The sequence below is a fragment of the Bombus affinis genome, chromosome 3 (genome assembly GCF_024516045.1).
Source record: "Bombus affinis isolate iyBomAffi1 chromosome 3, iyBomAffi1.2, whole genome shotgun sequence".
NCBI classification, from domain to species: Eukaryota; Metazoa; Arthropoda; class Insecta; order Hymenoptera; family Apidae; genus Bombus; species Bombus affinis.
Window position 1 is genome coordinate 11,226,316 of NC_066346.1, and position 24,042 is coordinate 11,250,357.

The 24,042-nt window shown below is 36.3% G+C and overlaps 2 protein-coding genes across 7 annotated transcripts in view; one reads left to right on the top strand and one right to left on the bottom strand.

Annotated features, from left to right (window-relative positions):
• LOC126914660 (chorion peroxidase) overlaps nucleotides 1-23,519 on the bottom strand; it is a 34,888-nt gene extending 11,369 nt beyond the window's left edge. For all 3 annotated transcript variants that reach the window (XR_007709766.1, XM_050718880.1, XM_050718881.1), the window contains exons 1-7: nucleotides 23,028-23,519; nucleotides 15,206-15,406; nucleotides 5,283-5,362; nucleotides 4,932-5,025; nucleotides 4,439-4,630; nucleotides 4,172-4,368; nucleotides 676-928 (exon numbers count right to left, since the gene is read on the bottom strand). Coding sequence is in view for 2 of the 3 variants with exons in the window: in XM_050718880.1 (XP_050574837.1) it covers nucleotides 676-928; nucleotides 4,172-4,368; nucleotides 4,439-4,630; nucleotides 4,932-5,025; nucleotides 5,283-5,362; nucleotides 15,206-15,406; nucleotides 23,028-23,035 (1,025 nt within the window). In the remaining variant the exon portion in view is untranslated. The remainder of the gene's footprint in view (nucleotides 1-675; nucleotides 929-4,171; nucleotides 4,369-4,438; nucleotides 4,631-4,931; nucleotides 5,026-5,282; nucleotides 5,363-15,205; nucleotides 15,407-23,027) is intronic.
• The window catches only part of LOC126914646 (centrosomal protein of 290 kDa-like), a 170,263-nt gene that overhangs the window by 30,732 nt on the left and 115,489 nt on the right, over nucleotides 1-24,042 (top strand). The window lies entirely within an intron of this gene.

Here is a 24,042-nt window from a genome sequence, read left to right on the forward strand (position 1 = left end):
CCGAATTCAACTGGATCAAAGGATGAAAGAGTCCCTGGATTCCCGATTGTGTAATCGTGGATCTCATAATGCGAGCGGACTAGAAAGTGCGAGGAACAGAATGTATACACGTAGACTACACGTTAGAAAATGTAGAACAACGTAATGCTGATTTATTGTCCAAGCTGACGTAACGGACGGCACAGCTTTGAGTTTCGAACAGACGTGTTGCAAGTCGTTCGATTATCATTGAACGCGTTTTGCTGTTATTAACGAATTGTTGTTTGGCTCGTTAAGGAAAAATCGACGATATAATTATGGTGGAAGAATGAGGAAGTGTGATTCTTTTAGAGAAAAACACACTTAGTAGAAGAAGTACACTTAGTAGAAACCAAATACTCGGACTTGAGAGGCCTTGGTGAAAGATGGCATGGACGAAGGAACTTTTAATTCGATAGAACTGTCGAAAAACTTAAAAATTGCTAGAAAAATTTATGCATGACATAAAACCATTAACTTATAAAATGTTAGCTTCCAATAAACCCAATTAACCTATAACCTATAAACCTACGAAAGCCATTTACCTTCTCAACTGAATTAGGATCGCCATTGTGCCAGAATCACGAATTTAAATCATTTCGAAAGACCACCCAACGAAACTCTCGACCATCAACATTAAGACAAAGAATCAATTACCTGGCGAATGATTCCGAGATACCATAGACGGTGTTCCCGTCAAGCACACCTGTCAGAAGATTAAAAGGCACACGGGAGCCAAGTCTGCAACCAGGTCGAACGGCTGGAAAGGCGCGAACGAAGTCCATGCATTTCACGCCGAATAGCCTGTAGAAATAATCGTCTTCCGGTATATGGATCTCGTTGCAGTACGGATTCTTCAGGTGTTGTGGCCGATGGCAACATTCCTCCGGGTCGTTTCGGTTCAGGGGATCTACAAGTGGAATACCAGCTCATCGATCATACGATATGGCCTTAGCTAACCGTTGGTCTACTGTTATGATAGCGTTATTTATTTAATTCCACTACGACAGCGGTTACACGAGCGTCGTGTATACTTTCTATGTCGATGTGCCCGCGATATGGATACATCGTTTCCCGTTCGTGGCTTACGTGGGAAGATTCGAAGGCGTGAACCGAGAACCGCAAAACTCGCTACCGTAACGTTGGGAATGATTTTTCTGATGAGATAAAATTGTACCGTAAGAAACAGCACGCGAGAGCGTTAAGAAGTGACATAAATCTTCATGCAAGCATTGTTCTTTTAATAAGGATATTTTCGGATTTCTTTTTAGTTAAATTTTTCGAGAACTTGCATAAATCATTATTACTGTGTTAAGGGCCAATTAGGTAAATTGATGTGACATTTTATTTGCAATGTTCGTTCATCAATTGACACGACACGGTGTACAAAAATATATGAAATGTCCAAATTGGTGTAGTCTAATATATTTAAGAGGTGAAACGAATCTCTATTTGGATAACATTTAATGCAAATCTCTAATAGGTAATTTACGTAAATTACTTGTCATGGAATAAGTTTCCCGATAAAGGAACGTTGTCGTTACTAATAGATAAAACCAATAAACGAAAATTTACGCTGTCTCTTACGTTCCCATTCGGAAGAAACCTTTTTTCATAATATCATTACCAAATAAAGTAAGCAGAAAATTGATACGTTGCATCTGGACAATAACGATTTATCTCGCCCCCTGACAACATCTCATCAAACCAACGAGGATTAATTTGAATCATTATCTTTAGAATTCGATTTTGTTCTCATACCGAGTACCATAATGTTAGAAATGATTTTTCAGGCGAGATAGAATAGTAACGTAAGAGACAGCACGCGAGGCAGTTTGTAGATTAAGCGGTTGATGATCGATTTAAATTTTTACTTCGCTTAATTCCCATTGTCTTGATGGTATTTGTTAAGTTCTTTATATATATAGCTGGATTAGATGGTTGTCTTAAGTCATAAATTAATTCTTGCCCCTTTAAGATTGCGATAAGAGTTGCCTTGTTCTGTCGCGTTTAATGGATAGGTAATCGTCGTTCATCGAAAGAGCGTGTAAGCGTTTGAAGAAGATTGAAGATCGTTGGTACGATAGTTTAGATTTGTTCTATCGTTATGAGGAACATTTGTATATGGAGTATGATTATTCATATCGTCATTTACACGTATTAATTATTAATGAGCAGTGTAATGCACTATGGATGTTTATCTTCGCAATTATTTCGTACAGTGAACATAAAACGAGTGTTCTATAATATGTATAATAATCATAATACGCTCCACTATAAATGACGCAATATGTACTTAGGTAGAAGTGATCATCGATAAGAAATTCTTTCAATGTGCGTAAAAATTTAGTAAAGAAATTCTGAATTACTTCATAGGTAACATCAATCATATTATCGTAATCGTAGGATAACTATCCGTATACTAATCATCGCGATGTAACACTACAACTACTTGCTCTAAGTATACTCTGTGCAGATCATTTACAACTACACGATCGTATTTTTCTTACAATAAACATAAACATTAATTTTATCAAAAGTACTTACACCTGTTTTCTAAATACAAGCATTAAAATCTAAGTTCTAAACAATTTAACCATCTGAAAGTTTTCAACAGTTCAAATCCATAATTTGTACTATAATTATAAAGTCTTTAATACCTATCAGTAATCTCTGGAAACGCACTAAACTGGAACTCTAAAATAATTAATTAACCCGCAAATCCATTCGACCTGAAAAAAAACTGCGGAAATTTTCATTTTCCGACGCGATACGTGTTTCACTATCGCGGGTCTATCGAACCACTGTCGCTGATTTCGTATCGTGGATTCGATCCAATTAATTGCCATATACCAACAAAATAGCAACCGCTTTCTTGCTGGTGCCACTAATTACCAAGTTCCAGGAGAGCAACGTGTGGACGCATGCGATTTTGGCGTGGATCGTACGGCCCGTGGAAACTTCACCACTGTAGTCACATGATCGGCCTACCGGTTTATCTGACTGGCAATCGTTCGCTTTCTCTGGCTGTTACCCTAGTTTCGATAGACGGTAAATATTCGACGTAGAAGGGCTTGAGAGCTGTCTACGTCTGCTATAACACGTTTACTATATACGAGCCGTCCCGTGCACACGCTGATGTAACTCAACCAAACGACACCGATTACGTAATTTGCTATTGAAAATTGGGGCTCGGTTACTTTCTCCATTTTTTTTCTTTGCTCGCGAATTCTCGGTCACCGTTCCCTTCGCTAAGGATAGCGTGCCATTCTCGTCTGTCTGGCATTCCTTGTAATGCCATTTCGTCGATTAATCGTGAGATATTATTCTCGAGAGAGAAATTTGTCTTGCATCGATGCGTGTGTGGTTCTAGTTTATGTACAGCTGGCTTTGTTCCTTATTTTGTACTAGAATTTAATGGAACAGTAGGTATGTTTTAGGAAGATTCTTTGTTTCGTGGCATTTCATCGAAGTTTAGTATAAGTTGTAAATGATTAGATGTTATCTAATAAAATTCTATCGATAGAAGTTATGGCAAATGTTTCTACGAAATTTTGCATATCGTGTTGTAGATGTGTTTCTAAATCTACAGGAATAAAGTTTGCAAATGCAAAATTCCGGCGGGAAATTTGCTCGTCTATAATTTTATTGATTTTGTCTGGTAACCCTTCAGCGACAGAATATATTACCGCAACTGTCTATTTACAATTTAGCATATCGCGTTCTAAATGTGTTTCTAAATCTACACGAGCAAAGTTTGCAAATGGAGAATTTGCTTTCAGAATTTGCTCGTCTATAATTTTATTGATTTTTCCCGGTAATCCTCTAGTGATAGAATATATTACAGTAACTGTCTATTTCCAATTTCTCATACTGCATTCTACATCTGTTATTAAATCTCCATCAAAATTGCCGGAGTGCTAAAATTATCATTCCCTGCACCATAAAACTTGTACCACAGAAATCAAAATGAGAAGTATGTAAGAAAAATATAAAACTTGCGAATTAGTCGTTTTAACCATCGTATTACTCTTATATACAAAACGAATATTTTGTAGGAACCTAATCTATCTATCAAAATCTAGTCATCCCTTAATTTATTCTACGTACGTTATACCGTATAACTAGACAATTATCAGGTTTGGAATCGTACCTAGAGGGGTGCCAGTCAGCGTATAGTCGTGATCCATAAACTGTCCCCAGGCGATGACCATGACTGTGCCAGCGTGATCGTGATAACCCTCATCAGGATGCATGGTGCGTGACACCACTCGTGATAATGGTAAATCATGACCTGTTTCCGATATTCTAGGTGCTGTTAAGCCGTCCGCAAATCGTGGATTCATCAATCTATATGACAAATGAAAATTTGTCATCAGAGGATATTGATAAACGAGTTTGATAGCTGTGGCTTACTTACCTTTGGAAAGGGGATAAAGTGGAGCCCCACGTTGGATTCTGTAAATTCGTGCACAGACCGTCGTTTCTTCGATATTTCCCAGCTCGACACTCCACGTTGCTTAGGAAAGCTGGGCACACATCGCGGATCAAAGTCTTCGAAGTGTCGATTAGAGGTAGACTCTTCTCGATCTCTTCGAAAGTTAGTCCATATCTGTTGTAATAGAATCTAGTGATTTTCTATCGATGTAATAAATTACAGCAACCGTCTATGCGAAATTTCCCTGTTTTACATCTATCGCTTAGTTAAATGTATTCTCTAATTTTTGTCAAGAATTTATAAGGAGCTTCTTACCATTAGCTTCACACGATACGATAGATAACTTTTTCAGATCCTGTTTTAGAATCTTGTGAATAAAAGCAATTGGATCGCATGAAGCTACTTAGAAAACTCCTAACTGATAAATCCCTGAAATAAGTAAGAAACGAAAAAAGAGAAATGGACTAGTTCTTACGTTTGAGCAAGGTTGGAACTGATATCCAGCAGAAGTTCGCCGACCGTAGCCAGATCCTCCGGTCGCCACATTTTGCTCTTGGGTTGCGCCACATCTGCATGAACCGACGAAACGTGCGTGAGCATGATCGCGAACGGGACCGAACAAAGAACGCGTTAACCAAGGATGAATGGTATAACGAGCTAGAAGTGTAATCGTTTCAAGACAAACGCGACTGAATCGCGAGGAAACTTCCATACAGACGAAACGACACGGTAAATTATCCCGCGTAAATCATTACTTGCACCGATTATAATTAACAATTCTTTTTCATCTACTGCTTATTTCCCTTCCCTATTTGTTAACACTCACTGATGCGTTTTCTGGCTTCGATGTAGGCGCGATTCACAGCGTCGTAGGTGATGCATGTCTGCGATCCAGCTGTCGCTGGGCTGAAAGATGAAGAAACGGAAAGTTAACGCGTGTTCTCGATCCTTGAATCGGGTTTTATTGTTCTTAGATCTTAACCATCCCTGGTATCTCTCTATATATTTCTTGCTTTCGTTCCTCGAATCAATTTTTCTTTCTCCAGTCAATTACCTAACGTTTTAGCCTACTTTCGTTAGCCAGGCAGCTTTTGACTCGCTCAAGCCACCACGCACCTGCGTACGTCTCCGTAGCCTGGAGATATTCTGTATCAAGGTAACCCGAAACTATCATGTATGAGCCGTGCGCACGCGAAATGCACGTCAATTGACATATCTTGTTTCTCGCTACGAAATATGATGACATTGACGTGCCGCTCGTGGTTTTTACGTTCGAAGGTTGACCGACCACCGGTTTTCGTCGACGGTCTCTTTGCTTTCGGACCTCGACACGCCTCTGACTTTACCAAGCTTAACAGGGTGTGCAATTAACCAGAACAAATTGCTGGGTTAATTAATGAAGCAGATGACGATGGTTGGTTTTGCTTACCGCGAGACTTTCAGTGATGATCGATGGTGGTGATTCTCTTCTGGCGTCTTTCGTGGGCTTCGTTAGTTTGAGAAAGGTTAGTTTTCTATTACGAACGAAATAGTATTCGGATCAAGTGATTTGGGAGAAATTCTAAGTTGAGAAGATTGTAGGTAAATTTGAATTTCGATGAAGAAATCTGAGAAATTTCAATTTGTTGTTAGGTCTTGGGTCAGTTATTTAAATTCTGGGTATTTTCTTGGGGTCTTATATTCATAACCTACATGATTTTAATTACGTAATATGTTTGTGTTTCTATTTACAAATGTTTAAATAATAATATAGTACAACATCCTTTGAGCTGACCCTTAGTTTCGAAGAAAAGAATTTTTCATTTTCGAGAATTCTTGGAAATTGTTACAAAATTCACTAAATGAATCTTAAGTATCGTTTCCTATGTTTAGAGATAAACAAGAGTTTTTGGAAAAAATTACTCCACTGGACCTGTATTTTTTATTTATCTTAATAATATACGATCTTATTATCGATTGATCGTGAAAAATTATTCGTAAGTTACCTCAAATTTCGATACAACAATGTTTGCTTTACGTTACGCAACCATTTGTCGATAAGTAATAGCATTAGATCTAGTGGTAAGTTAGCAGTAAATATAAGTAAGTTAGCAGTTAGTACACTAATTTACCTAGTTAATATATTAAATTTGATTTAATTCAGTTCCTGATTCACTCTTCCTTTGATCATCGAAGTTACCAAATATGATTGATCTTTCAACAAAATTAGTTGTTACTTTCTTCAGTACGTCGTCTTAAAATTGCATCTTCTTATGGAGTGTATCAATTAAACGGCTCGAATGCGCCACCGTGAAACTTCATTAAGATTCTTGTCGCTCATATGGTGTTCGTAAATTGTGCCTTGAAATCTACTTGTGCTCAGGAACGTTTTCCCACAGATTATCCTGTCACAATCGTTATTAAATAGAGTAATGGGGTACACGCTGAAAGTATTCGCGAGAATGCACTTGAGGGTCGTTCTGAATTTAATTGCAACACAGCACATTCCCGCGTAATTTCGCGTTATAGCGGTTGGTCTAATAACTTGTATGCTACTACGTTTAATAAATTATTATCCGCGCCAATTTTCCAAGGCCCGCAGACAGAAACATTGTGAAAATATGAGATTAGGAAATTATTAAAATCGCGAATTATCTAATCGTGGTAATTGGACTTTTACGATGTTCTTACGGTGTTTCTTTCTAATATTCAGTTGCTTGGAAAATACATAGTGAAAATGGAAATGAAAGAGTTCGTTATTTTTATAGAATTAGCGTGTTTTGCACGCCATTTCTTTTGATAAACGTCCGCTTCTTTCTTATATCTTTACCTAAATATACATTTTAAACAAATCGTCATAAGAGGGTATTAAATCTTAAGAGTTTAAGATAATCTCTTTCTGGTTGGAAAATACCTTTCCTAGCGACCGATAATACATTTAATAATTAGACTTTTCTCTTCAAATTTCATCAAATTTATGATGTCGGGTTATAATGGAATAAATTAACTATAGAAAATGCTGCGAACTTTCCAAATAATTTTATAGGTTCCTATACGCTGAAAGATTCTCTAAGGAAAGCAATCGTTTTCTATCGATTTTTATAAAGGAAGGTATTGTTATAACGTTCGTGATAACATGCGACGTATAGCCAACCACGTTAAAAACAATCTCTGCATATTCACTTGCTTTGATTACGCTGGATTCTTAGAAGGAAAAGTCACGTTTAAAACGCGTTTCCTCCATTTAATGACTTACATGGACTGCATTTCGTATAATGTAACGAAGCCGAGAGCAATTTTAAAGTAGAAAGTGCTTTTAGTTGCGATTTAACAGAAACATTCTAGCGTCGTATACGTTACATAAATATCATTAAGTGTCCGCTGTAATCAATACGAAGATGTCGATTCGCGACGAATTATATTTTATTGTCACCGTTTCTCCTTTAACGTAACAATTGAACCATTTTTCTTCAAAAATCTCTTCAAATTTTTAGACTCTCTGATTGTGTTCTTTGTAAAAATATTTCCTCTTCGTGTATAATAAATAACGAAACGTTTCATTTTGAACTAATAACTTCGATGTTGTTAGTATTAATTAAAAAAAAATTGTTAACAGTAATTCGTAAGATATTTTTTAAACGAAAATTGCGAAATACTTTGAACGTTCTTCAGTGTATTCCGCCTTAAATTTATCGTGTTCATATATTTCTGGCAGTCGACTACAGAAGTAAACGATACGTACTTTCGGTATGAGGATAGAGTAAAGTGAGAAATGAGTATGTTAAGTCTTACGTGTGAACGGGTATGAAGTATATTACAAAATGCAGCTACGGTTTGCTGCACATTTTGAACACGCTTGCACTATCTTTGATAAATTGAAACTGCGTCTAATTGTTAGAACAGAAGAGTTGCAGAAAATGTGAAGTTGTAATTTACTTTAAACAATATAAAAATAAGAATTTATTTCTCGTAAAAGAAGATCAACCTTTTTGAAGAAATAATTAACAGATAAGATACTCGAACAATTTATATGAAAGTTTTCAGCTGTATTTATAGATTTGTTTTCCTTTCTAAAGACTCGTACGCATTCAAAAATTCTTTGCTCTTCAAATTCCCTTTCAATTCAATTTCTTTTCCTTCATTTCCATTATCTCCTTTATTTTATCGATACTTTGTAATCTATTTTGTCTCTTTAACTCGCTCCATAAACATGCCTTGTGCAAAGACTAATGGGAACGAACCACATTCATAGAATATAAATTGAAAAGTTACACCGCATTACGGAATATTCATTGTCGACGTAACGAGACCAGGAACACGATCTCCGTATTAGTTGCACAAGCTATAGATTTTCTATTCCATTCAGTATCAGCTGACAGAGTATCGCTGTACAAAGCTGAATCTTAACGGTAGTATCGATAACCGAATCGATGTTTTCCACATATTCTCGTGACCAAGAAAAATTATCCTTAACACTGCCCGTCTCTTAGTACACCATTATGCCAGTGACATATTATGTCAGTGCTACTATTGAAACATTCACTGTCCTCTATATCACACGAGCTATTTAGAAATTAAATTTTATACCGTGTGTTAAGTCTGTTTTCTGTGTATATACAAATCTCTCATATTTAATAGCACAGTGTATGATTAGTGTCCTTTTGCTTTCCAGAAGTCAAATGATTGATATTGATGATGATAGTCTTATAATGATACATCGGCTTCTGCGTAAATAATGTATTGTGCATAGTATTCCACTCATTCACGATAATGTTATATAATTTTATTATATATATATATATATTCGACCATTCGCGGAGAGATGCGATCGCGAGAAAACACGTCAACAGGATTCGTAAATTCCCGTTACGATTAGATAATCGACGCCACGAACTGATCGATCCCCTGATTTCTGTTACGATAATAGGAGCGGTTCAGTTGAGTTTACACTGAATTAACAGGTATAAATTAATGTTTATTCCAACAACTTTGTAAAGAAGATAGTTACATTGATGCGTATGTATAAGTTAAGTGAGTGATTGATTTAAGTGTAGAAACCCGGTAATGACATGTTGACTATTCTAACGATGAAGAATAGGTAAAGTAAAGTGACGATACTGTGTCGGAAGAAAGCTAGTGATGGGTGGGTGTGTCTAACGCAAGGGACATTCTCAGCCGTGATCGGATTTGTTGATGACAATTTTGATTAGGAAAGTGAGGGCAGTAGACATTGCTTCTGATTGGATAAAAGAAGGTTGGTGGACTGGGAAGGGTCTTAGCCGTCCTCGATAGAAAGTTGCTAGTGTGAAGTATCATACGTGAGAAAAAATAACTTTTCATTGTCTTCCCGTAGTAAACAATAAGCTTTAGAACGATTCAGTAAAGAGATGTTTGTTCGGTCTGAAGGACCTTAGCTAGAAAATTCCTGAGATTTATGATAGGTCCTTAAGACTATTGAGGGTACGCGGTAAGGATGTGCGGACATCTGGTTCCCATCTTGCCCGCGATGTGTGGCCTGGTCTAGGTAGAGTGTCGCCCGACTTAACAATACAGATGAATTACTTCTAATCACTTGCATATGCTTTTACGCGTTGTTATTAGATTGTGAAACATACGAAACGTTTGATTATTAACGAATCATTAAAGAGACTCGTTTATGTGCATAACAGTTCTATTTACCGCAGTATAAGATTATTTTATTTGTAACTATCATTGCTTCATAATTTCCGAATCGAAGTGGAAAATTATCATTTTTCTAGACGATCGTGTAATTCTATTCTCTCAGAAATACACAGATTTCCAATTCCAAAGGAAGATCGAGAGGATTGGAACGAACTATCTCGTTAATTTTTAACGAAACGTCGATTTTATAGAAGCAAACAACGTCGCGATATCGTTAATCAGAAGCATTGTACCGTGGACGTGGAAATTCTCCAGGAAAATTCTTTTAACCGGGCTCATTGCTCCGTAACGGCGATATCTTGCGAAAATATTCGAGTCGCGTGATCATGTGTCGATTTGGCTTTCACCGAGGTTAGTAAGTGCAAGTGTAACGCACAGATAGGTCGCGTGTTTCGTTTTACTGCATTCTCAGCCGTGAGCCATTATATCTTGTCCTCGGGCAGCTTCTATCCTCCCTAGACAAACGTATGGATTCCAGCGAGCAGATACCATGCAATATCGTGTCGTTACACGTGCATTCTGTAATTGTAAACAGATAGCATACTATCGGAACGCTTGTGGATATTATTATAGGCTTGGAACCCAACTATCATCATACATAACTGGAATTTTCAAAAGTGAGAACTTTCTAAGAGATCTACCGTTGAAAAGAAACAGAATTTTTCCAAATTGTGCAAGACACGCTCGGAATCGATAAAAAAACAACCAAACAATTTGCAATTTTACATGTTTTGCGATCGTTTTGAGATATATCACGCTCAACAGAACTACTAATTTTCTCGTATTCAAAATGTATTTTTACGTACTTTCAACTGTTTCTACATACCCTCTAATTAAGGCCAAGTGTGTTAAATTTCGCACCATCAAGTATTTTCTTATAAGTATACAAAATTCATATTCTAGAACTGAAATGTACAATCTGATAAAAAGGCATTTCGTTAGAGAAGGAAGCTCGTGCAAATATTTTTTTCAACCATTGGAAAATTTTCATTATCTTACAAAAAAAAAAAAAAAGAAAAAATACAGAAAGTAGAAAATTGGAAAGTAAGGTTTCATTATTTTTAAAAACGAAGCAGAAGGAAAGGTAATATACGCGTAGCAGTGTAAATTTTCACGATGCATCATTATCAGATCGCATGATTGCATGGAACTTTCTAATTATCCTCGTTACATCTTTGAACGTGGCGGATTCGCGACCGGATCGTTGCTTCCTTTTATCCCAAGTAGATCTGTCGTGTTTTATTAGCGGTCGTCCGCAAAAGGATCACGAATAGCCGTGACGGTTTTCTTTTTTTTTCGCGATCGGAAGATTTAATCGTGACTGCACGAGCCGCCGACAACTCACGTTCGTTCGCGTTAACGTGCAATAACGTTTATGGGATACACGGGCACGCGTAGCCTGTTCGAATCTGGTAATTGCGAGGAAACGATGCAATCGCATTATGCCTCGTTAGAACTGACAGAATCATGCTCTGTCGCGACGATACAGCGTCTCGTGAATCTTCGTCCAGAAATGGGATTAATAAATCGATTTCGCGTTAGGCAAGATGTTTGCAAAGCAACAGGAATCTCCTGGACGATTTGTACGTCGTTATGTTTGTAGATAATGCGACGTTCGATCAGAGATCTTAAACTCCTCGTAGAAATGTCACTCGTTATTCTTGCAGTAGTTTTCTAATTATTAGGACGAGGAAGAAAAGTATTTTTCATGTTCCATTGAGATTCTAGGTCCACTTGTGGAATAGTTCGCTAACGTCGTGTTTTTAATTATAAATCATAGATTGATTTCTTATAATTTTACAATCTTACGTCGACCAACGCAATCAGATTATTTGTAATTTGTAAAATTTACTTGCGAAACGTTGTTTGTCTTATTACCAAATTTGTTGACGTTAAGCAACAGAATTTATCGATGTCGATAACTTATAACTTATAATATGTAAAATTTCGTTGATGATATAGATATACATAGCTCAAGCTATAATCCTCGTTTAATAATTTTACGTATAGTTTTTTTCTTAATAAGAATTCTTAGAATATCGATCTTCGAGTTCTTCTGTATTGGTAATGTCGTGACAACATATTTTTATATTTTCAGTAAATATGATTACATTATTGTATCGGTACTTGTTCATTTCTGTTACGTTCCGTTTCCCTTAGACTCACACCGATCGATGGATTATAACTCGTTATAGTCTCAAACTACCCAAACTACTTGTTACAAGCACCTTTATACTTTCGTATATTTTATACGAATTCAATCGCGTGATACATTTCCACTTTCACGAATATTAAGAAGCTAGCTATAGTAAAAGTGAAGATCGTAAATATGTTGAAAATAGACACGTCCAAGTTTCGTGGAGCATCTCGAAAGATATCTTCTGAACCTGTTTAGAACGACGATCACCTTTTGTATTATAATTCAGTAGCTTAAAGTTGATCAACAAGTTCTGTCTGCTTGTTATCGGTTTCCTATTAATAATTCATGTACCAGTGGTCGTTGTATATCTGTCAGGAAATAGACGAGTCCTTATAATAATTATCATGAATAACGCAACAACTTTATCTCTTTCCCATCAATTTCATAGCCATTTCATCGTTTTCTTCTCCTCGAACGACCTCCGTCGTTCTTGCTTTCTTAAAATGTCAAGAAACACCGTACAGCTCTATATTTCGTTTCAAGGTTCTATAACTAGTAGTTACAACAGTATTTCATTGTCTTATCCGCATGGATAAACAAAAGGAGATCAAGTATTTCATGATGTGTAACGGTACGCTCTCATTACGTGTTCTCACGGTTACATGTTGCAGAAGTGAACTTTTTATTTTGCTATGATAAATCATTATCAAGCGTTTAGTAACTCGATTAAATTATGTTAAAGTTATCATGAAGCGGACAGCTGTGAAATAAGTGCAATTACCTTTGTTTGCTGAAGTGGAATCAAGGTTGAAATACATATGATAACTCGAGGATCGTAGCAAGGTAACATTTTGTACAAATAGATGTTTAAATGATGTCAAAGTTTAAAAAATCATAGACGATGGAATTGTATAGGATAGAAAATTCCAATGAAAATGTAAAACTTATTTATCAGATATTGGGAAAAACAGTTTTTAAGTTACATTGTTTCATGAGTTTCAAACGTCTAACGTGTTTCTCGTGTTCGACGTTACATCGTACTTTATTGTTGATTCAACTTTAACCAGAATACGCTATAGATTTTTATTCGAGGTTTCCATACAATTATATAGAGGATGTTGAATTAATCCCAAAAACAAAATAATTAAATATTCCAAGCGTAGAAGAAATTATACCATTTATGAGAAAAATAATAAAAAATCAAAGAAATAATAGCATCGTAATGTATCAATAAGATGTACCAATAATAAATAGTAGATTTGATAACTATATGTATAAAGCAGATATCTTGAATTGTACAATAACATGTATAAGCAGGCACATGAAGTGATTCCTTACGATAAAATAAAATTTTAAGTCTTAGTTTGCGAGAAAATGGAGTTTGAAAACTTATCAAGTATTCTTGAACGTGATTAATTCCGGACTAGACAGGGCTAAATAATCGGTAGCAGGTCATTCTACGTGCGAAAATAAATCGAAAATGCAGAATAAAATTTTTTCTCGAGACGCTTTGTGTTCGAAGAAATAAATTTGAAAATTTATCATACGCATGTAAGTATTAGATCGATTCCTAACTAAACAAATTCGAACTCGATTTTCTCGAAAGCTAAAGCTTAAATGACAAAATTTTGTTCCATATTTTGTCCTTATTTTTTCACGAGGAATTACCTCGTACCCGCTTGTGCGTGTTATTCGGCCACACCTTGTATACACATGTATATATATAACAGGAAGTAAATGAAAGTTTGGTTTATGACATACATGACCCGTTATGTGGGAAGAGTTTAAGAAAGATATTTCGCTGGGTGATTTGTGCGATAGTAATCTGATATTATCTCAGCAACAAAGGTTAGATGGATAGTGAAAGTTCAGTCGCCATCGACTGTTGTTCCTGCTTTCTCTAGACCTCGAAAATATCGGTGGAGGTCTTGCAGGTCTTGTGTAAGATCGTGCTTTAATTCGGCCAACCCGAAGCCACGTGAAACATCCGAAAGACATAATTACACGTTGCACGTGCCTTTTGAACGTACCATGGTAACAGAGATCGGGTGGAAGGATCGGTACAAGGAAAATATCGCGTAACAACGAGCTTACCAGCGGCGATCGTTAACTCTTTATCGACAAATTGCCGGATTTAATATCGAGCTATAATTAAGATTGTAATCAATGGAGAAATGTGCGATAATTGCAATATTACACATCGTAAGATATACCTTGGGGTTAGAGTTTGCCTCTTTTGCTTCAAACTTCTGCCGATTGAAAGATTTTACTGGATCTGTTTGTAAGATAAATATGGTGTTTGAGTGTTTAACCCTCGTTAAATATCTTTTTTTTTTTTTTATTGCAATGGATATCGTGTCGGATTCGTAACGTCTGATCTGTTATTAGGTTCTTTATGAGCTTCGAATTATTATTGCAATCATATATCATATTAATCTATTTCTTTGCAAATAAGTAAGATCGTAAAATATGCCGTGATAAGTTACATTCTACGTTCTATATCAAATAATTACATATTTGAAATTAATCTAGTGACTTAAACCAATCTAGTGATCCTTAGACAAGAACGTATACTTGTCTACGTTTTCCAATATCCCAATATCCCTCTAAAAAGAAACATTAAAACGAATCTTGACGGTTTAATGTAACACATTTCTAATTCTCATCTCCGTCGAAACAACATAATCTTTTCAAACATAAGAAACGTCCCATCACGGTAAACATTCTTCGAACCCTCTAAGGAGCATGTCGTAACAAACTAATATAGATATGTACCCAGAGCACCGGCTAATAAATCAACTGCAAAAGAATCTTCGCCCACGGCGGTTCGCTCGAGTTTACCTCACTCTACATATATAGTCGAACAATCTTGTTCGAAATAATATCAAAGCATTCGCGTGTATTATACGTCGTGTATACGTATTTGCAGTGATATTAACGTTACTTACAAGGAGCCACGTAGCAAATTGTATGTGTAATCGAAGACGCTGGTCCTCCCTGGCCCGCTGAGGATCAACGCGCAGTCATCGCCGTTTGCATAAACCTCAACCGGCTGATATTGCAGGCCGTCGCAGCTATCGTTGTTTCGCCAGGTCGCCAGTAGCAGCAAGAGCCCGATTATCGCGGATCGTGTCCGCCCTATCACGGATCTGCAACATTGTAACAACGACGATTATCTTCTCTGTGGCATCGGGGTTATATCGCGAACCAATCACGGCCGAATATTCAACCGAAATCGCTTGTAGCCTGTGTTTGCGGCTGTTGGGAATCACTTTGTTTCACACCCTTTTCATGGTATTTCGTAATCGACTTTTACGTTAAGGGTTGCTGAATTCTTGAATTAGATTTTCAATTTTAGTAAATTGTAGATTTTGCTTCATCAATTCATTATTTAGGAAGTTAGGTTTAGTAAATACTTATGATAAGTAATTTGGAAGCAATGTACATAGTTGCGAATCGTTGAAATATCATTCTTTGGAATAATAAATATAAAATATAAATGGGTAATAAATAACTAGAAAGGATAATTTACATAGGTTAGGTAGATATTTATGACAGTAGATAGTTGCTCGTGTTTCAGATTGATCTTTTTCGTTATGAGTTGATCGAAAGATTTTTAGAACCGGATTTAAAATTTTGCGGAATTACACGTGAACGTTGGTGTGATGAAATCTGCGATTGTTAGAAGCTTGATGGTGGCTAGGTAAATATTAATGGAAGATAAATTAATTTGGCAATGCCATGGTAGAAATTAATTTGGATGCAGTTCTTCGAAGTAAATTTCTTCGTTTAAGTGGAAATTTTCGCAACAACACGCCGATAGACAAATAGGAAGCTAATGAAAGCAATGGAAACGTCATTATTGGCCTTTATGAACGATCAGAATACTCTCATAACCTTCTTACAAAGGATTAGGTTTGAAAAGAGTGGCTCGAAACTTCGCTATGGCAACGTAAATGTAACACTTGAGGAAGCTAAAAAACGATTATGATCGTGGGATTAGAAAGTAAAAAATGATTGGCGAGAAAAACGATCAATTACTACGTGCTTTATTTACATTGCAAAGCGGATGCAAATGCTTGTTGTTCCATTCTATTCCAAGTAACATTGGTTTCGACCAAGTCTCGGGAGAATGTGTCCACCTTGGACGTGGAGGCAACCGAGTGTCGATTTATTTATCGCGGTCGTGTACGTATAACTGTAACCGAGTGATATTTTCTCGTTGGTTTCATCGAAAATTATGCATTGCGCTCGTTTCTACGTTATATTCAGATGGAAAACTGGCACGAGGACATTCACCTTTTATTCTAAAACCCCGACAATTATCTGCTCGAATTAGTCTGTCTCGGTGTTGATCGGTTCGTCGAACGAGTTGAATAATAAGCCTGGATTTCAGTTTTTGTTAGCGCAGAACGTCGCTCGTTTAATTCGCCCGTTTATAGGATCAATGAGATACACCGCAAGGTCCTATATTCTTTATGACCGATTGTAAATTGAGATTAATATACACAGGCTAGCGAAATTATTCGACATCTTTCATGAATTTATTACGTGTGCTGTATGAAACATTTTGAAATTTGATGAAGTTGATGAAGTTCGAAATAGATCTGAGAATATATGTACGTTGAAATTGCAAGATATTTCGTACAAGAATATATTTCGCAGACATCACAAAATTATTTAAACAATCAATTATCCATTGCATTAATAAACCTTAATATTTAGTGGACCATATTTAACGCTTATTATATGTTTAAGGCTATTATTCACATGCTGTATACTAATTTCTTACCAAATATGTGTTTCCAGTAAATATCTTGTAATTTTTATACACATTTTCATATTGGCTTGAAATTTAAACAATATAATTATATAAATTTATTTTATTTAATATTGTGTTATTAGACTGATCTGGAGCATAGATAAATGTCTCATAGCTGTGAATCACGTTCGTTTAAAAACATTTTCAAATACAAGCAATAAAACATGTATTTAATGATTTTTCCAAACAAAAGTATTAATTAGTAAAGCCGACTACCGATTAGCCAACTAGAATACCATCGATATTATGTAACAGTTTGCCAGTTGAAACATCGAGTTTAGAAATTCAACCTGCTCGTTACCAACTCGAAACGTCAAAGAATGGAAAGGAAAAACATTTAGCTTCCATATCTGGTCTGTAACGATCAATCCAACGTGATATAATCTATTTTTTAATTTTGTTTCCATAGTAGAAAATTGATTCGCAAATGTATAAACCAGCAAAACCTTAGGCGCTGAATTTATGTAATTATTGTAGTTTCTTCCATCGATTATTCGTTGCACAATTTCGAAAGACGATGAATAACGCCGCAGTATACCTTGACTTTCGTGAGGTTCAAAGAATCTTCAGAATTTGTAATTTTATACTGTTGCTTTATTTTTTTTATGAATGCAAAAATGCAATCATGTAGATCAATCTGCTTTTATATCTTACTGCAATGAGCACGTGCTCGCCCATTCCCGACGATGCATGAATTCAGGATGAAGAAACTGCATACGTGGTGGAATGAAAACTATGTATATTTGCACTACGCTGATGTTGTTCCCCATGGTATAACGAGGAATTGCATGAAGTATTCGCGATATACGTTGAGATAAAACAGCATGCTTGATACGGTAGTCAAATTTGAAATTTTGTATAAAAGATTGAAAAGTTGAAGAGGAATATAAGAAATTATTTATAAAAAAAATAAGATTTCTTTTGTAAATTTGCGCTTGTCAATTTTTACACGGAGCTTCTGTAGAACATTGTTTTTAAAATCTGACGTCTTCAACAAGCATAGCTTTGCATATCAAATAGTCAAATTCAAAGTTTTCAATATTTAATTACATATGAAGAAAGGTAAATGAACTTTATCTTCTTCAATCGTTAAAAATGCAAAGTAATAATCAATTTCTGTGTCACTATACCATACTACAACGTATCTTGATGTCTGCATTTGAAAAAGTTACTTTAAAAAGTTTATGGTATATTTTACTTTGATGTTGTTCTCTGGACGCGTGTTTGGATGGATGAATGTTTCTTGGATGCGCCACTCCTTGCTGAACATCCTGTGCTCAGATATTCTGACCGAACTCGATTGCTTCTCATCCTAACTCGATTTCATTAGGAATCATCCAGTGAAATTGTTTTTCAACAAGTTCTCCTACGTCTATGTTATCAATTTTATGCACGTGCCAAAGAATCTCTGTCATGCTACTCCTCCGTTTCTCTAAGAAACACACAGGGAAAAAGTCACGAGACGCAAGCCACGAATTCATTAGATTCTAGAGTAATCTATACCTGCTGCGCTTGCGAGATTTATGGTGTTTCGATACGATTCACGGGGGATTCCTCGAGTCGTATTCACGTCGGTTCAGCTAGAGTCATTGATTAAAGGCAATCGGTCAATAGGCCTTATGAAATCGAATGCGTCGCGACCGGTTTTAAGTATCGGCACGTTTCGTCCGTGCCGCAGGCCACGCAAAGTGACCAGAAATCAAAGAAGCTAGTGTTTTTCTCGTACGATTAGCAGACCGCGGATTTTTCTGCAACTGTCAACAAAACTGCGACTTACAGACGAAATCTAATTAGACGCACGAGTAGATGAAACATTTTTAAACGGAATTTTTTCAACGAAAAGTTATTACGTTATTTATTCTTGATTATTTTCGAAGAAAATTTTTACAAAGGAAATTTCGAGTATTAAAGCATTTCGTATCGCATTTGTTATGCGAGTTTGCATGCAGAATTATTCTAATTATATCATTATATCATCGTAGTTATATCATTTATCAGACAAATCAAATATTCTTTTAAAATGAAATAGAAATGAGCTGGAAGCATTGAGCCGAACTTTCTGTTTCTTTACCCACTTGCACGTAACATTCAGCGGTCATTACGAAATGACTAATATGCTTTGTCAATGGGGAATCAACGATTGCAGCGTAATGGAGCGATTGTAATTCTTTATAAATATCTATAAATAATAGTACATAACGAAATCATTGTGAAATCAGAGGCGTAACTCTTTGCAACGGATCCCTGAAGCGCAACACCGAACAAAGTATAATACCTCGCAGTTACATCGTTGGTAACACGATCGATAATACATCAATAATAGATAACTGATCGACAATAGAGCATCCTTGTCACGGTAACGATCATCGTTGTAACGCTAGAGCAATTTCTACGAGTGACGATTATTAAATTTTCTACTTAACCACCTTCTCTTCTATTCTATCATTTTCGCTCTTTTTTGTGTTTTTAAATTTCCTACAAATTCATAAGCAATCACGGTCTAGTCATTTGTGATGATTTTAATTTAATTTGTCCGTATTTTTGTGTCGATTAAACATAGAAAGGGATTGCTATATTCCATTATATTTATGTAAAGCGTGTTTGATCTTTTCTCTTTTGTTTCGTACGAAGATATGTAAATGTTATCACGACAATTTACGTAAATTGGCCCGGTATTCTAACCGCGTAACGCCGAGAAATCGGATCGAGAAACGTAAGAAATCGTACGGCGCGGCGTACCGGAAGCCAGCGAAAGCTGAAAAGTTGAGTACAAGGTGGTTCTGAAAACATACGAAACTACAAGTACTCGAACCAAACCGAACAGGATTATAACGACAATTACTTGCACGAAAATACGAAATCTCATAAAAATTCATGGTCTAATAATTAGATGGATTTTTCAAAATTTATTGATTTTGTTTCCACGTGCGAATAACGAAATACTTTCATTTTATAATCAGTGAATTTCAACATAGACAAAATTTCTAACTTGATTCATTTCAAGTTAAATTACATGCGTACAATGAATTACGTTATAATGCATAAACGTTTGAAATTTACTTCAAGCTTCCTCAATCAAATTCATAAGAGTAGCAACAAAATAACCATCCGCTATGTACATATCACCAGTGAAAGTGCGTAAACGCGCGTAGGATTTCACTTGAATTTCACTTATAGATTAAAATCGTTAATACGGTTTACCGATAGAAACGACTGATAACACTGCTAGATTACGCGTTACGCGTACGAGACTCGATTACGATAAGAGGTCCAATCGAAATAAACATCATGGATTACTTTCTCGCTGCGTCTATCGCGGATCCTTTCACTTTTCTTACCAGCCCGATGCAACGAATGATTGAATCCAATTTCGCGATGCGCTCTTCTCTCGATAAGATTATACGTCGGTCCCGGCATCAACGTTGTCCTTTTGGATAAAATATACAGTCGGGAACAAAAATGAGCGGACAGGTAGTGGAAATAGGTGTCAATGGTTTTGTTAAACAACGGCTTATTTGCACACAAATGTAAATACTAACTTCGATTATTTGCTAAATAATCCATGTACTATGACGATATATGATCGGTTATTTGGCAAATCGGTTAATTCAAAATTGATGAAATTAGGTAAGATAAGCATCAATCGCAAAAGGCTTTTGTATTAAAATTTCAAAAGGTAATAATAAACAAAAGTTAATTATATTAACTCGAATGAGCTTCATTGATACCCATTTCCATTACCTGTCCGCTTGTTTTTGTCCCTAAGTGTAAACCGTAAAATCAATTTCCATGATCGTTGGTGAATTCGTTATCAATGGAAACGTGCTGAGAAAACGAACGACTGAAAGATTTCGCAGCGATCAAGAGCCAGCTGCCATATTTAAATTAAATATCGCAGGAGAGAAACATGTTAAGTACACTTTTGCTCGTTTCCTGGTTTTAATACCGCGTTATCATTAAACGGGAGAATTTTAATACGGCGTAATTAAAAATTATAAAACAACTTATTCAGTTTAAAGATGTCTCTTAAAAAGAACCGAATACTTGACGAAGTCGAGCGTATAATTAACAAGGTATAATAAAAAAAGTAATACTTTAATGTCTTGTATCTGTAATATTTTATTATTATGTCGAACAATATTTTTTAAATTTTATAAATTATTTTTAAATTATAAATTAAATAAAGGATATGTTTAAAAAAATACATATTTCATTTTCAACTATATTGCTTCTCCACAAAAAATAAGAAATACGATTTATCACGTTTTTCCCTTGTATTCTTCAATTATATTTATCGAAAGAGAAAGAAAGTTAAAGTACACTTTCACACTCAAAATAGTTAGAAATTTTATTACTACGAGTATTAGTTGATCACTGATGACTTAAATCACGTTTATAGAAAGTAATTTAACCTTACATCGGTTTCTGTTGGTTTAACGCAAATTATTGAAAAATGAAGTTGCCTCCTTATCCTAGCAGCCCCTTCGACAATTGTGTCATCGTTGAATCGTGTTTATTTTATCGTGTTTCTCTCTGACTGAACGGAACTGCATTGAAAATAGAGCGAACCTTTAAAGCAGTTAGCTCGTGATTAAGCGTAATTATGGATTACGCCAGAATGCATTTTTGGGGGCAATTGTAATTGTTCTCGTGCTGAGTTCAGCTTTCATTATGCGTGCATTGGAAAACGCAATACTTTAAACATGGATGCAAGAGAGCACCGTTTATCGGTCGTTAATTTCCACGAATGGTAATTGTGAAGTGTAAGTAGACTGTTTAGACGTTGTTTTGTTTGAATACTTTAGGTTAAACATGACGCTAACACTGTAACGATTACATCATTATTACTGCTCTTTTATATATACATTACCGTCAGCGATATCAATCTTTCTTTTCAGCCGCGAATCAAACAGCTTTCTCTTATTCTTCAGCGATTATTCTTTGAAAGAGGGATCCTTCTAATAGTCTAATAATCAGATCGTTTTAGAAACGACTAAGAGTGAGACTGAGAGAGGAAGAAAGGGGATAAATATACTCGAAAATTTTTGCTGTTCTCGTGAGGTGTACGTTGACTAATTTCCTCGCTTTTAGCTGCCCGAATTGGTAGAATCCATTGAACATTCTAACAATTAATTTGCTTCGTGAACGATTACGGGCAACGTTAACAGGATCTATCGAGAAAGGCCAAGCTTTCTTTTCATCTATATCTCATCTAATGTTCTAACATTAAAGTATCAACGTGAAACACGAACCATCTAATGCCTTAGTGATTACTTTTTAAATGGAACGAATCTTTTTAACATGAGAACTACCAAACTTTAATATGTAAGTTAATATTATTGTGCTCGTAATGATGATTACGATGGAAGTGATGCGATGAAAGTAGATTGATATAGAAGTAGTAACATATGACATGTATAATTTCTAATAAGTCATATTTCGCTGAATCCCAAACAAAATTTATATACATTTATATGTAATGATACGCATAAATATTTAAAAGATTTATATATATGTTTATACACGAAGAAATTAAAAAATTAAAATCACGTACGAGGAAGGAAATTCTCGGTTCTAGGACGACATATGAAATGATTCTCGAAAAGTAAAAAATGTTTACGAAAGGAAGGAGCTTCAGAAAATTGATATCATCAAAATTCGACATTTCGTATGTTACAAACGATGATCATATTTCTACTTAGATAAAAATCGTATTAATTTTTGTAATTGCATATTCATACTTTTCATGCATCTATAAACAAAGAACCTGACAATGGAGCTCAAAAATAGGTATTTATAGATTCGGCAGTTCTAACGTCCTAATAATTACGTCCTTTAACTACGAGTAACGTTAACGCAGGGAAAATGAAAATACACTCTGCCTACAAATAAGCGGGATAAATCTATCGTAAGTCGTTCGTATCAACCAAGCGTTAACAATAGCTTACCTGTGCATTTTGCCTCCACGTGCTCCACGTTGCTGGCCGATCTCCAGTAAACCGAATCGAACAGATGTTCAAGGACGAATGTTCAGAACCGGCGAACGCGAGCAGCACTTTCGACACACTTTTTTCCTCGAACCACGATTATTCTCAATAATCCTCCACGGACGAAGATAGGAAAAAGCCGAGATAGGGTTGTGTCAAAGTATCTCAAGAAAGAACGAAGGGAAGAAAGACGATACGGGGCGAAACGACGAATTCCATAGACCTGGTCGGACAAATTCGACTGGTCACCATTTGTCTTAGACAGTACGACGATAGTCAGCCACTTCTACTGACTCGGTCTGTCCGTTGTAGTCAGTGACCACTGACTGGATGTGCTCGGTGTCGAGTGATTGTTGGTTAGAGACTTACTGACCGAGTGTTTCATATAATGCGGTAACCTCACTCGACGCGTGTTCCCGTGTAGTTCTTTATCGACTACGTACACACAGTGGCAGATGGTGGTGGAAAAGCTCCCCAAAAGCGTTGGCCGTTGAACGGCACAGCGGAGGGGGCGAAAGGCAATGTAAGTTACCTGACTTCGAGCTAACAACCTCCAGGTGAGAGAGAACAGGAGAGGCGGTTAACCGGCGACGAAGAAGAGGAAAAGGAGCATAGAGAGCGAGGAAGAGAGAAGGAGGGAGGAGGAGGCGTAGACTCCCGTCCACGTTTGACTTTCCTTTCTCTAAACGAGCCGCTGGCTGCTGCCCTCGATTCGAGACATCGATTGTCTCTCCGCGCTCTCCGAAATAACGTGACGTACAAAGTCGCCACCCGAACCCCACTAATCCACAAGTACGGATAAGATCGCCGTTTCCATCGAATTGGTTAATTAAGACTGGCTTCTTATGTCGTGTTCGCGCTTGCTTTTCGTCTAGTTTCCTTTCGTTATTAGGTTCGATGGAATAGGGTGAGATTGGATTCAGACAGACGGAAGGCGAGTCGGAGATAGAGGATATTATATGTAAGATTTGGAAGA